General features: G+C 33.0%; 2 protein-coding genes across 5 annotated transcripts in view; one reads left to right on the top strand and one right to left on the bottom strand.

Annotated features, from left to right (window-relative positions):
- LOC117319019 (glycosaminoglycan xylosylkinase-like) overlaps nucleotides 1–7,404 on the bottom strand; it is a 65,465-nt gene extending 58,061 nt beyond the window's left edge. Inside the window, exons 1-2 of the mRNA XM_033873930.1 lie at nucleotides 7,310–7,404; nucleotides 2,829–3,267 (exon numbers count right to left, since the gene is read on the bottom strand). Of these exons, the coding sequence (XP_033729821.1) occupies nucleotides 2,829–3,162 (334 nt within the window). The 5' untranslated portion in view covers nucleotides 3,163–3,267; nucleotides 7,310–7,404. The remainder of the gene's footprint in view (nucleotides 1–2,828; nucleotides 3,268–7,309) is intronic.
- Nucleotides 1–16,127, top strand: part of LOC117318987 (potassium channel subfamily T member 2-like) — a 203,242-nt gene that overhangs the window by 35,925 nt on the left and 151,190 nt on the right. For 3 of the 4 annotated variants that reach the window (XM_033873919.1, XM_033873916.1, XM_033873903.1), the window contains exon 2: nucleotides 1,603–1,765. In XM_033873919.1, coding sequence (XP_033729810.1) covers nucleotides 1,656–1,765 — 110 coding nt within the window. In that variant the 5' untranslated portion in view covers nucleotides 1,603–1,655. Of the gene's footprint in view, nucleotides 1–1,602; nucleotides 1,766–7,634; nucleotides 7,790–16,127 lie in introns of those variants that run through there. The other variant, XM_033873925.1, reaches the window with a different exon arrangement.

The following is a 16,127-nucleotide window of genomic DNA, read 5'->3' on the forward strand; positions in this document are numbered from 1 at the left end:
TTTCCACTCCTACTACATACCAGAGTTTCATTCATAAATACAATGAGACTGTTATGCTTTGTGATAACATTAGTCAAGATGTATAGTGGTCTGTTACTTATTAACTAAGTCAACACCTACAAACCATATGATATACCCTAACATGTATCACTAACAGGATTATACATGGCAGGTCTGCTGTTCTGGTCAGATTCTCATCAACACAGGCAAATGAATCCCCTGGAAACTATATGCATGCAGGTTAGAACATTGACATGAAACGCTGCAACTTCTTTAGATGAAATGTTAGGATAAAAATGGTTGACACCAGTAATTTCAAAGTAATATATATCAAGTGCATTGGTAATCGGCTTACTGACAGCCAACTACGTGTACTTTTGTTACTTTTAATATATACTTTGTACATACAGGTCTCCAAACATGTGCTGGACTTGGTCAATATTTATCGTATAGACTAATTTATTTCCGAATAGTATGTAAGGTTTATTAGTTATTTTCATAATTTGATCATGTAAACATTATTATCAAACTGCACAACTCTGGGGACATATTTCTATCAAATCAGAAAAGTACTGTTGTGTGCAAGAATCTAGATTTCAATTGAAAAAAAAACATTGCAAATTTCCTAGGAAAGGTCACAATGAAAACTTCATATGAGGTCACAAAGCATTGGCCCCATTTTTAATCAAATGAAATCTTCAGCGTGAAATACCACATGGATAATTATGAGGGTAAAAGATAAAACTTCAGCATCATTGGTTTGTAGGCAGTGACAGCAGGGCTTTTTCTCATTGGTTTGGGATGGGGCCATTTTGTCTCATTTTGGGAAGAAAACTGATGAATTGGGAAAATTAACAGCCCCAAAAAAGCCCTTAGAAAAAGCACTGGACAGTAAATAATTAACTTTAAAAACATCCATACAGAAATTCCAAGACACAGCCGATAACTAACTTCAGCTGTCAACAAAGATGGCCAACTGTCAGCCATTTTGTTTTCCTGATCAGATCGACTCATAATGAAATGACCACAACTAGGAACCAATGGAAACCTATATATAAAGATTGAGAAGTATATTTCCAATACTCAACTGTCAAAATCCAAGATTGCTATCTGTCTGCCATTTTGTTTTCCAGATTAAAATAGAAATTGAATGAATTAGCACCATAACAAAGATTGTTTACAGATGGATGATGGACGAAAGGAGAAATGAAATTTGAATAGCATGAAACTATATGATGAAGTTGGGCTAAAATTATATATATCAAGTTTTACCTTCAAGAAGTAAATTGTCAAAAATTTCTATGATCTAAATAACTCAAGGTTCAACAAAACTTTCAATTGCAATTGCTTCATCACAGAATTGTGTGTGCTTATGTGAAATTAACCAATTCAATTGTGAAACTGAAATTATATATTCATTTACAATTTCCATATACTTTAAAATTTTAGCAATGATATGGAAGACAACTAAATGACATGTAGCACTGAGATCTAAATTTTCAGGATTGAATATATAGTTGTACAAATTAATCAAGCACTGATTAACAGTGAGTAAACCTTGATCGTTGGAGATCTGACCAAATAACATTTACAATATTACAGAGAAGTGCAAGAAGAGGATCCCCCAGAGAGATTACTCCATCAAGGAGGTGAAGATGGTCAAGCGCGACAGATACCATAAAGTTCCAGTTGTGGTCCTACGTAAAAAGTCAGGGTCCATGTCGACAGTTGACCTGGAATCCCTTCTCAGTGACTCTGATGAAAGGTCAGTACAAATACAAGACAACCTCAACACATTTACATGTCTATTTCATCTGTATGTCCTCATGATATCTGCATGTAAACTCTTTGTACAGTAAAACATGTTGATATCAAATACAGGAAGATGTGGGTGATTTGTAAGCTATAATTACCTAAGTTGGATCTTCATGGCACAAGGTCTCAACATAAATACATGTACTGTTTAACCCCAGGAGTGAGTGGCCCATTATTTATTCTACCCTTATATCCGCCCTCAGAGTGAGCGCTCTCTTAATTCTACTGTACATTCACCCTCAGAGTGAACGCTCTCTTAATTATACTGTAAATTCTCTCTCAAGAGTTTCGCTCTGTTAACTCTACTGTAGATTCACCCTCAGAGTGAGGGCTCTAGATCTGTTAATTATATATCTTGATTCACCCTCAGAGTGAGCGCACTGTTATTTCGACTGTAGATTCACCCTCAGTGTGAGTACACTGTTAATTCTACGGTAGATTCACCCTCAGAGTGAGTACACTTTAATTCTACTGTAGATTCACCCTCAGAGTGAGTACACTTTAATTCTACTGTATATTCACCCTCAGAGTGAGTACACTGTTAATTCTACTGTACATTCACCCTCAGAGTGAGTACACTGTTAATTCTACTGTGTAAGATTCATCCTCAGTGTGAGTGTACTGTTGATTCTACTGTAGATTCACCCTCAGTGCGAGTGTACTGTTAATTCTACTGTAGATTCACCCCTAGAATGTGCACACTGTTAACTCTACTTACATGAAGATTCATCCTCAGAGTGAGTGCTAAGTGTATGTTAAGTATATTCTATCCTACTCAAAGTGAGCACTCTATATGTTTGTATTCTACTTTAGATCCACCCAAAGAATGAGTGTTCTGTTTACTCCATCCTTGATTCACACTCAAAAGGAGCTCTGTTCATTCTACCCAAATAATCAAAACATTGTCGTAATGCTATTTCCTATGAATATACCCAATACCTTTGCTTTGGTATCTACTCAACTTGTGTATTTCTGTATAAAGGTACTTGTTACAAGATAGATGAAGTACTCACCCAGTTCATTACAGTGAGTGGGGTGGAGTTGTCTGTCTGTAGCAATACTTTCTGCCACTTTCCACGGTGACTCTGACAATGGATAGGAATAGTTCAGTAAATATTTAGCTGTGATTTCGGCTATCACAGCATCTCGTAATGTCTTTCCAGACAGTTTTCCTTGAAGGGTGGCAGAGTCATCTCCCTTGATCTTAATTCTCTCAATAATTTGGCCTTTCTCAGCATTTTTTGATCCAGAGTTTGTGTCAATGATGTTTGGCTCCAGAATTTTATAGGAAATCAACAATATAAAACTGATGATGGCCAGAATGATTACACGTGAGGACAATTTCATGGTTCTGTGAAAATAATCACTGACGCTTTCGTTTCCACGTTGGACTCTGATGAAATAGAAGTTGTCATATCGGAGTTACTTCTCTTGGTACACAAAAGTGTCCATCTGGAAAAAGGAAAAAAAACACATCAATGGTGTATTGATAATATGATCTGTGACAAGGATACAATAACCAATTCCAACTTATCATATTTTTTTTATTATGGTATAATTCCTTATGAGCATGCATGCCCCTACAAGCGCATACTAATGTACCTACCTTTCTTCTGCAAAACTCTAACAATTTTGCTTATCTCACTGATTAGCCAATATATATCTATATAATCTACATACGCTCTTTCCACCAAAGCCTCCCAGAGGAATCACTAAAAATTACACAAATCATTTCTCGTTTGTAATCTTGTCTATATCAATCTTGTCTTTAGTCTTGAAACTTCAAGTGCTGACTTCAAGGTAGCCAATATGTCAAACATGTAATGAATCAACTGAAAAATTACAGAAAGCAAATTATAAAAGCAAACATACAGAAACTGTTTTACAGATGATGAAAACTAACATTCTAATGCCCATAAATCTTTGTATCGATAACAACAATGTTGATAATATATACATGTATATGATACCAACACAGTAGTGAGTACAATAATCCTGGTGATGTCATATTCTAGGTGATATTACAACTACACAGCTGTTAGGTTAAAATTGTCACTCAAAAGATATCTACCCTATATCTATCCATCACACAGCTGTTAGGTAAACATTGTCACTCAAAAGAGATCTATATCTATCCAATCACAATCACCTGTTAGTGATTGGGATAAGCTGGAGTTAGTACATTATTGATATTAAGATTCATTCAAATTGATATAATTTATCTACTCACTAATTAATGTTCATGATTTATTCAAATAACCTATACATTCTAATTGATCATGATCAGTTCCAATGATGTTGGAAGTAGATCTGTTTGTTGAAATAGTGATTTGAAACTCAATACTTTTAAATATTGCTTGCCTCACTGTTCCAACAAGAGTATGCTGAGGCTAAAGATGGATCCATTAAGAAAATAAAATGAATAAATAAGAATATCTTAATGTTTGTTAGAAAATGTAAGTTTAAAAAACCCCACCAAAAACAAGACTTTGATGCTGCATGCACTTGATTGTTTCAGGCAATTCATTCTATAACATACATAACATACATCAGTGTCTTCTTCCAAGACATTTTGTATGACATACAAAAGGTCAAAAAGGCCTGTTGCTCACCTAGAAAGTTTAATGATTATATATAATACATGTATCCCAGGATCTGCCATCCAGTACAATGCATTGTAGTCAACCTACAGATGATTCAGGCCAATGATGGACCAAACCCTTCTTATAGAAGAAGATTTTTTTTTAAATCGCTTTATTTTCTTATGCCAGTGATAGAGTCATTTGACTGTCAGGTTTCAACCTATATAGATTCATTGTGTTTTGTTTTGCTAGGTTATAATTGCCTTGTGAACAGCCAGGGTCATTTTGATGTAGAGTCTCCTTGTAGTAGTTGGTAACTTCCTCAATGAACAACATACAGGAAGCCCGTAGCATGCCATCCAGCACAATTAGTTAGGGTGAAGTGTCTTGCCCAAGGACACAACCACTTCAGGTTCCCGAGAAACAGTCTGCTAAAAACTTATTATAATTGTGGGCTCCGAAATTCACTGGTTAGTTATAACACAGGAATCAGACATAATTTAATCAAATAATTGATAAAAATATTTGCCCTCTTGCTATAAAAAAAGACAGCTGCTATTTTTATTCATAGATTACCTATTCAATTTAATCCTAAATAAGCCAATCAGCTGCTGTTTCTGTTGAACCAATGCAAGTCCTGAAAGAAAATGAGGGCCACGATGGCCTAGTGGTTAAGTTGTCCTGACACTTTATCACTCACCCTCCACCTCTGGGGTTCAAGTTCGAAATCCACATGAGCAGTTGAAATGCCTGGTACTGACCGTAGGCTGGTGGTTTTTCTCCTCAAAAACCTGGCACTTCCCTAAATGACCCTGGCTGTTATAACAACCTTAAACAAAATGAAAACCTAAAACCTGAACTCAATGAAAATGAGTTTCTGAGGTTTTTAGTTATTTTTTTTAGCAATTATTGAATTAATGTATGGAATAGGTATGCTTCCTATATACAGTGGACCCGCGATAATCCGGACGCCGATAGTCCGAAAAACTCACAGTCCGGACGGAATAACACGGGAACGGATTTCTGTAACGTTATTTGTACTCACCAGGCCGGAAATTCGGATTCCGATTCTGGAAGCCCATTTTGGGAACGGAACATACTTTTCTTTAGTAAATTTCCCGCAATAATCCGAACGATTTTTTCACCACGAGGAAAAAAAAATGTCGCGGCAAGTCACCTGTGTCGACAGCTGTACAGACTATTGCTTGACACTGTGTGTAGTCATAGCGACCGCTGCCAGGTCGTAGCCCCGGGTGTTTACCTGTGTATCTCTGTTTTTATAACGGTACCTTGCTTTTCTTTATGACCAAAATGCTACAGTATTAAAGGATTTTATAGTATAGACTGGTCTTGCTTTTATCAACAATACATGTAATACATTTTTGATCGTTAATTAACATCATTAACACGGATATCGGCTTGTAACACCGTTACGTGTAACGATGACTCATTGAAAGATTCATGTTATGTATTACATACACATTTAAGTATTAAGCAGTGATCACAAGAACTGGGTTGATACACACAAATTAGTTAATAGTCGTCCGATACCTCTGATCTACTTAATTAAGCGTCACGTTGTTAAGAGAATACGGGTTTGATAATTATCAGACAGCTTGGGTAGTTCTTGCTGGTGTCGCGTACTTTGAAATAGGTAGCTTGGGACAGCAAAGTGAGATACGATTCACCACATTAATTAATTATTTCAGATTTTTAACTTACGTAAAAATCATTAAAAAAACATGGACTGATGGTAAGTTGTACAGACCGGGTCTCACTTCAGGTTTCTAATTTACGTAAAAAACGTACTTTGTACATAGCGGGTCTTTCATTTAAGGGTTTTAACTTACGGTAAAAAAACGCAAAAACATGGACTGTTGGTAAGTTGTAAAATCCGGGTCTTTTATTTAAGGAATTTAACGTTTGTAATTTCTACTCGTTTGTGAACCTCCGGGACGTGACACATGTGTGTTGTTTGTAGGTCACATATGCCCGCTATAGATAAAACAACTTTCACTTTACATGTTCTTTTAAAACATAGTTTATTTTTTAGTTTCTACAAAATAAAACAAAACAAGAATCATATCAGAAACATAAGTATATTTATTGTTAAAAAGACTGACAATTAGACGTGTATGTATGTTATTTAAACGTCCCTGGACGACCTGGTAGACGAAATTCGGCAGTCCGGAAAACTCGTAATCCGGACGGCTTGGGCTGGGAACGAAGGTGTTCGGATTATCGAGGGTCCACTGTACAAGAATAAAGATCCAGTTATGCCTTGAGATTTAGAAAAAAAATTCACTCTTACAGAAAACCGAATGACGTGGGCTAAAGGCAGGAATTCCCTAGGTGGTGGGGGATAGGGTTATACTGTCTTTCGAGTACCTGTGTGCCTTTATTTGCAGTTAAACCTAAACAATAACATCATTTTTCAGGTAGCGAGAACTTCAAACTTTAATTTGATATGAAATTAAAATTTCACATCATTTGAATTTCAAATAGAACTAAGCGAATGAGGGGGATGGAGTCACTACATTTGTGATAACGTATAGTAAAATATTTCGCCGTGTGAGTCCTTAACTTAAAGAACGTCAGATTCCTGTGGTTATGACCAGCTGATAGCGTTTTAGAGGACTGATAAAAACTGACACTGTCAATATTTTAGTACAGTGAATAAAATTACAATGAATAAACATAGCACTGAGGGATAGAGTTGCCGTGGTCTCATATCATGCGCGCAGATCTCAAATCGCGAACCTGTACAATGATCATACTGTTGAGACAGATAGGGGCACTGTGATTACCGACGGAATGACATCGAACTTTTATTGCAACGACAATAACAACAAGTTTTGATGATGCAAGTACAAAACACTGATGTAATTGAGTCAATAAACTAAACAACTTACTGTCAAAAACTGGACGTTTCCACCGTTTTAGTCATAAAATTAGATTCGAGCATAGCGTGCTGTCACAAGTCGTCTGCTTAGTCGCCATGACACTATTTTTCAGAATCAATTCGTTTATCTGTTTAGGTGGGATACAATTTCACAATTTAGACCTGGCTGTTTTGTAATGTATATTGCTTTTACAGATAAAATGTAAATTATCTATATGAATTATGCAAAATGGAAATAAAGCACACCAATGTTTCCTGGATCAAAATTTTACTATCGATTGTAAATGGTTGCGTTCCGTATCGTACAATCCGAAAATTGGTTTAATGTTGTCGACTGCAACAAAGTTTAGGATGCTGGAAAATGGTGCGGGTAAAACGAAAACATGCACACAGCACAAACTGATGTTTTCTCCCAAGTGCCGTCCCTGCCACCTCGGTATAGATTTAGGGACCTCGTCTTGGGAGATTCTGTCCATACATTTGAAGACAGGTATGTTTACTTTCACAGATATAGTGTAGAATTTCAGAACGAATCATATAATGACAATTTATTGTTCTAGTTTATATCCCGTTCACTAGCTCGGTGATAGGCCTAATTAACCATTGTTATTTATAGAAGCGAAAGTATTGCTAATTTCACAATAGGCCTATAAATATTTTGTAATACCCTTTTACAGATATGTTTTAAGTGTCACGAAAAAGTTGATACATTTTGGTGTTGAACCAAGATTAGTTTAAATGTGTTTCTTAAAAACAAATTAATTTAAGTGGCATTTAATTGAAACAATTAAATTAAAAGACAATTTAAAAATGTTTGTAGCTTTAATGTTTACAGGTAAGGTCCTAGATATTAACAATATAAGGGATTTATAATCTTGTGACCATGATCCATTTATAGAGCCAATTTGTGCTAATTACATTGTAAATATTGAGTTTGTTGACTTTGACCTAGCTGATGTTTAAATAATAAAACCAAGCAATCTGAATAGTTATATTCATAGAAAATACTATTGTAAAACATAAGAAAGACATTTTTATTTTTATTGCATGTTCAAAATTATATAAGTTCTTGGTATATTTTAAACTATAGCTTTGTAAATCCAAAATCTTTCATGATTTAGAAATTGCAATCTTTCCTAAAATTTATAAATTTGTTATTTTCACTTGACTGCTACAAGATCTTGCAATAATTGTGATTCATTGAAGGATCCTAATGTGTTTTAGATACAAAACATAACACCAATGTATAATGCATGATTTAATTACCAATAATTATACAATTGTGTTATCAATAAAAAAAATAAGATAAATACGGTCTACAGGATGAATATTTAAATGTGTAACAGGAGAGGAGAAAATGTAGTGGCCAGATCGGGGACCTCTGAACACTAGTCGGTAGCTACCATTTGAGCTACCAGCTGGTTATCGATAATCGACCCAGTCCAGTCCCACTACACACCTCCCTCCTTTTTTCCAAGTCTTCGCCCTCGAAGACACACGAAACCCTTATACCACCACCATGGGTTTTTTAGCTGGGCGCCAATTTTGTAACAGGAGAGGAGAAAATGTAGCGACCAGACCAGGGTTCATACCCGGACCTCCGAATTCTAGCCGGATGCTCTAGCTACCAATTGAGCTACCTGCATGGTCAACGAAGATCGACCCAGTCCAGTCCCACTACAAATGTTTTAAAAACAGAATCAAATTTCAAACTGAAAATGATTATACTTTGTTCTACATGTAAAGCTTTATATTTATCTCCAGGGGTCAATATCAGTATTATCTCTCATTCAATGTAGGCTTATTTTATTACAGGAAAATGAAATGCATGTAGCATAACCTTCTGATAATTATTCCATGCATCTGATTATAATGCAAAATATATACCGGGCCTGCAGATGATGGGCATTGTTTAATTCTATAGCCATTTAAGGTTTATTAACATTTCTAACACAATAGGTGGGTGTTATTCAACTACTGAGGCATGAAATAATCATTACAACTGTTGAATAACATTCAGTTTATAGCACATGTGGGATAAATTCTAAATGTATTTTGATTGGTTGACACGTTCATTGACCGAGATTATTTTTTAATCACATATGATTCGATGCGATTTGATTGGCTAACACTTGAAGAGCACTTTCCGATGTCCCGGAAGTGATAGCACATATACAAGAAGTAGTTTGCAGTTGTTTTTGTCATATTCTTGAAAATATATGTGAATTTCTATAGATTTATTGCTTTGAAAATGAAAACTTGCTTATTATTTGAGATGATTTGTTATAAATTACAATATTTCCATAAATTTACGCATTTTCAGTTTTGCATATTAATTAGTGGCATTTCAATTTAGGTCATATCCTTACACCACACCCTTCGCACCTGATATTGCGAAAAGAACCTATGTTAACACAAAACAGGTCAATTCATCCTCAAAATAGCTTTTCTATTGTGGTAGAAACAGTTCACACAAACTCGTGCTGTTGTATATATGGTATTTTTTTCACTCTTTAGTTATTTTTCTAAAGTTACAAAAAACACTTGTTTAAGCTTGTGTTTTTGTAACTTTTGAAAAATAACTTAAGAGAGTGAAAAAAATACCATATACAACAACCACTCATTGTGTAACCTCTATATATATATACTGTACTATTATTATATATATACAGTCCTTCTGAACAAATATATATATGTACAATATGTATACGATTAGTAAGTGCACAATTTAGTACTGGTAACTGCCTGGAAGGAATCCAACTGTAACACCAGGAAGTGTTGATGTACCTGTAGGTACATCTGTATGTACCTAACTCATACATACTGAGAGCTTGAGTAGCTAGCTATATCTGGGCCATCATGTAAACCAGAGGTCTAAAGCTATTTAGGAGGCCTCAAGCATAGTTTTATTGAATTGATGTAATGATGATTGAAATAGAAACCAGTATCGCTTTCAACTCACATCAGAAATTCCATAGATGAGAGGGAGTTTGAAGGTGAAATGTTGGAACAATAATACATTATGTTTTACATCATATCAGTGACTTTAACAGACTTTATAAAGCTGACAAAATTTAGCTTAATGATTAATCTACTAAAAAGCTGGAGTTGATATAGAAAGGATCATAATAGTTTGGTTTTGAAATTCTGCAGTTGTACAATTATTATAACCCATCCATATACCAGACATGGTATAACATTGTAACAGTGTAAACCATAATTACACAGTCAGTATAATATTGTAACAGTGTATACCATAATTACACAGTCAGTATAACATTGTAATGGTGTATACTATAATTACACAGTCAGTATAACATTGTAATAGTGTATACCATAATAACACAGTCAGTATAACATTGTAATGGTGTATACCATAATTATAGTCAGTATAACATTGTAACAGTGTATACCATAATTACACAGTCAGTATAACATTGTTACAGCTAGTGTATATCATAATTATAGTCAGTATAACATTGTAACAGTGTATACCATAATTATAGTCAGTATAACATTGTAACAGTGTATACCATAATTACACAGTCAGTATAACATTGTAATGGTGTATAAACCATAATTATACAGTCAGTATAACATTGTAATGGTGTATACCATAATTATAGTCAGTATAACATTGTAACAGTGTATACTATAATTACACAGTCAGTATAACATTGTAACAGTGTGTACCATAATTACACAGTCAGTATAATATTGTAACAGTATATACCATAATTACACAATCAGTATAACATATTGTAACAGTATATACCATAATTACACAATCAGTATAACATATTGTAATGGTGTATATACCATAATTACACAGTCAGTATAACATTGTAACAGTGTATATACCATAATTACACAGTCAGTATAACATTGTAACAGTGTATACCATAAATACACAGTCCATATAACATTGTAACAGTGTATACCATAATTACACAGTCCATATAACATTGTAACAGTGTATACCATAATTACACAATCAGTATAACATTGTAACAGTATATACCATAATTACACAATCAGTATAACATTGTATCAGTGTATACCATAATTACACAATCAGTACAACATTGTAACAGTGTATACCATAGTCAGTATAACATTGTAACAGTGTATACCATAATTACACAGTCAGTATAACATTGTAACAGTATATACCATAATTACATAGTCCATATAACATTGTAACAGTGTATACCATAATTATAGTCAGTATAACATTGTAACAGTGTATACCATAATTATAGTCAGTATAACATTGTAACAGTGTATACCATAATAACACAGTCAGTATAACATTGTAACAGTGTATACCATAATTACACAGTCAGTATAACATTGTAACAGTGTATACCATAATTACACAATCAGTATAACATTGTAACAGTATATACCATAATTACACAATCAGTATAACATTGTAACAGTGTATATACCATAATTACTCAGTCAGTATAACATTGTAACAGTGTATACCATAATTACTCAGTCAGTTTAACATTGTAACAGTGTATACCATAATAACACAGTCAGTATAGCATTGTAACAGTGTATACCATAATTACACAGTCCATATAACATTGTAACAGTATATACCATAATTACACAGTCAGTATAACATTGTAACAGTGTATACCATTATTACATAATCAGTATAACATTGTAACAGTGTATACCATAATTACACAATCAGTATAACATTGTAATGGTGTATATACCATAATTACACAGTCAGTATAACATTGTAATGGTGTATATACCATAATTACACAATCAGTATAACATATTGTAACAGTATATACCTAATTACACAGTCAGTATAACATTGTAATGGTGTATATACCATAATTACTCAGTCAGTATAACATTGTAACAGTGTATACAATAATTACTCAGTCAGTACAACATTGTAACAGGGTATACCATAATTACACAGTCAGTATAACATTGTAACAGTGTATACTATAATTACACAGTCAGTATAACATTGTAACAGTGTATACCATAATTACACAGTCCATATAACATTGTAACAGTATATACCATAATTACACAGTCAGTATAACATTGTAACAGTGTATACCATAATTACACAATCAGTATAACATTGTAATGGTGTATATACCATAATTACACAGTCAGTATAACATTGTAACAGTGTATATCATAATTACACAGTCAGTATAACATTGTAACAGTGTATACCATAATTACACAGTCAGTATAACATATTGTAACAGTATATACCATAATTACACAGTCAGTATAACATTGTAATGGTGTATATACCATAATTACTCAGTCAGTATAACATTGTTACAGTGTGTACCATAATTACTCAGTCAGTACAACATTGTAACAGGGTATACCATAATTACACAGTCAGTATAACATTGTAACAGTGTATACCATAATTACACAATCAGTATAACATTGTAACAGTGTATACCATAATTACACAATCAGTATAACATATTGTAACAGTATATACCATAATTACACAATCAGTATAACATTGTAACAGTATATACCATAATTACACAATCAGTATAACATTGTAACAGTGTATACCATAATTACACAATCAGTATAACATTGTAACAGTGTATACCATAATTACACAGTCAGTATAACATTGTAACAGTGTATACCATAATTACACAGTCAGTACAACATTGTAACAGTGTATACCATAATTACACAGTCAGTATAACATATTGTAACAGTATATACCATAATTACACAGTCAGTATAACATTGTAATGGTGTATATACCATAATTACTCAGTCAGTATAACATTGTAACAGTGTATACCATAATTACTCAGTCAGTACAACATTGTAACAGGGTATACCATAATTACACAGTCAGTATAGCATTGTAACAGTGTATACCATAATTACACAGTCCATATAACATTGTGACAGTATATACCATAATTACACAGTCAGTATAACATTGTAACAGTGTATACCATAATTACACAATCAGTATAACATTGTAACAGTGTATACCATAATTACACAATCAGTATAACATTGAAATGGTGTATATACCATAATTACACAGTCAGTATAACATTGTAACAGTGTATACCATAATTACACAGTCAGTATAACATTGTAACAGTGTATACCATAATTATACAGTCAGTATAACATTGTAACAGTATATACCATAATTACACAGTCAGTATAACATTGTAACAGTGTATACCATAATTACACAATCAGTATAACATTGTAACAGTGTATACCATAATTACACAATCAGTATAACATTGAAATGGTGTATATACCATAATTACACAGTCAGTATAACATTGTAACAGTGTATACCATAATTACACAGTCAGTATAACATTGTAACAGTGTATACCATAATTACACAGTCAGTATAACATTGTAACAGTGTGTACCATAATTACACAGTCCATATAACATTGTAACAGTATATACCATAATTACACAGCCAGTATAACATTGTAACAGTGTATACCATAATTACACAATCAGTATAACATTGTAACTGTGTATACCATAATTACACAATCAGTATAACATTGTAATGGTGTATATACCATAATTACACAGTCAGTATAACATTGTAACAGTGTATACCATAATTACACAGTCCATATAACATTGTAACAGTGTATACCATAATTATAGTCAGTATAACATTGTAACAGTGTATACCATAATTACATAGTCAGTATAACATTGTAACAGGGTATACCATAATTACATAGTCAGTACAACATTGTAACAGTGTATACCATAATTACACAGTCAGTATAACATTGTAACAGTATATACCATAATTACACAGTCCATATAACATTGTAACAGTGTATACCATAATTATAGTCAGTATAACATTGTAACAGTGTATACCATAATTACATAGTCAGTATAACATTGTAACAGGGTATACCATAATTACACAGTCAGTATAACATTGTAACAGTGTATACCATAATTACATAGTCAGTATAACATTGTAACAGTGTATACCATAATTACACAGTCAGTATAACATTGTAACAGTATATACCATAATTACACAGTCCATATAACATTGTAACAGTATATACCATAATTACACAGCCAGTATAACATTGTAACAGTGTATACCATAATTACACAATCAGTATAACATTGTAACTGTGTATACCATAATTACACAATCAGTATAACATTGTAATGGTGTATATACCATAATTACACAGTCAGTATAACATTGTAACAGTGTATACCATAATTACACAGTCCATATAACATTGTAACAGTGTATACCATAATTATAGTCAGTATAACATTGTAACAGTGTATACCATAATTACATAGTCAGTATAACATTGTAACAGTGTATACCATAATTACATAGTCAGTACAACATTGTAACAGTGTATACCATAATTACATAGTCAGTATAGCATTGTAACAGTGTATACCATAATTACATAGTCAGTATAGCATTGTAACAGTATATACCATAATTACACAGTCAGTATAACATTGTAACAGTGTATACCATAATTACACAGTCAGTATAACATTGTAACAGTGTATACCATAATTACATAGTCAGTATAGCATTGTAACAGTATATACCATAATTACACAATCAGTATAACATTGTAACAGTGTATACCATAATTACACAGTCAGTATAACATTGTAACAGTGTATACCATAATTACACAATCAGTATAACATTGTAATGGTGTATATACCATAATTACACAGTCAGTATAACATTGTAACAGTGTGTACCATAATTACACAGTCAGTTTAACATTGTTACAGTGTATACCATAATTACACAGTCCATATAACATTGTAACAGTGTATACCATAATTACACAGTCAGTATAACATTGTAACAGTGTATACCATAATTACACAATCAGTATAACATTGTAACAGTGTATACCATAATTACACAGCCAGTATAACATTGTAACAGTGTATACCATAATTACACAGTCAGTACAACATTGTAACAGTGTATACCATAATTACACAATCAGTATAACATTGTAACAGTGTATACCATAATTACACAGTCAGTATAACATTGTAATGGTGTATACCGTAATTACACAGTCAGTATAACATTGTAATGGTGTATACTATAATTACACAGTCAGTACAACATTTTAACGGTGTATACCAGTATAATGGAGCCAGTCAATACTTCAGTCAATTGTCACAATTTCACACTCAGTCTTGGTTGAAGCTAATTGCCACACTTCGATCTCCTTCCAATTATACAGTATTTACCTGCATGGATACCACCTGATGGTTGGTGCAGATCAGACTAATCAGCACATTTCTAAGCAGAATCAATCTCAGACATATGGATCAGATATCATGTACTGCTAAAATAAATATGAATGTTTAATGATCGATACACCTAGTCCTCCTGGGTTCACCATCATAACTTGAGCTCCTGCAAGCCTCCATTTAATGCAACCAATATAACCTAACATGTAAATTGAAATAAGAAAAAAACTTTTTTTTTTTTTTTTTTGTATTGTTTATTTGAAGTTTTTTGGTCATTTTTGAAACGAAGATATATTGAATCTATAAATTGATAATAGCTGATTGTGTTTTAACAATACATTTTTGTGAATTAATTGATTTCTATAATACACTTGAAGCAATTTGATTCATGTTCAAGCAGACATTCACCACATTTCTTCACACTTGAGTAAACTGAAAGCAATTTCAGATCTAGACTTTGTTTTCTTTTCTTTCTCATTTCTCAAAAAACACAAACATGTAAATCAAATACCTATTTCACA

The sequence above is a fragment of the Pecten maximus genome, chromosome 2 (assembly GCF_902652985.1).
Source record: "Pecten maximus chromosome 2, xPecMax1.1, whole genome shotgun sequence".
Taxonomy (NCBI): domain Eukaryota; kingdom Metazoa; phylum Mollusca; class Bivalvia; order Pectinida; family Pectinidae; genus Pecten; species Pecten maximus.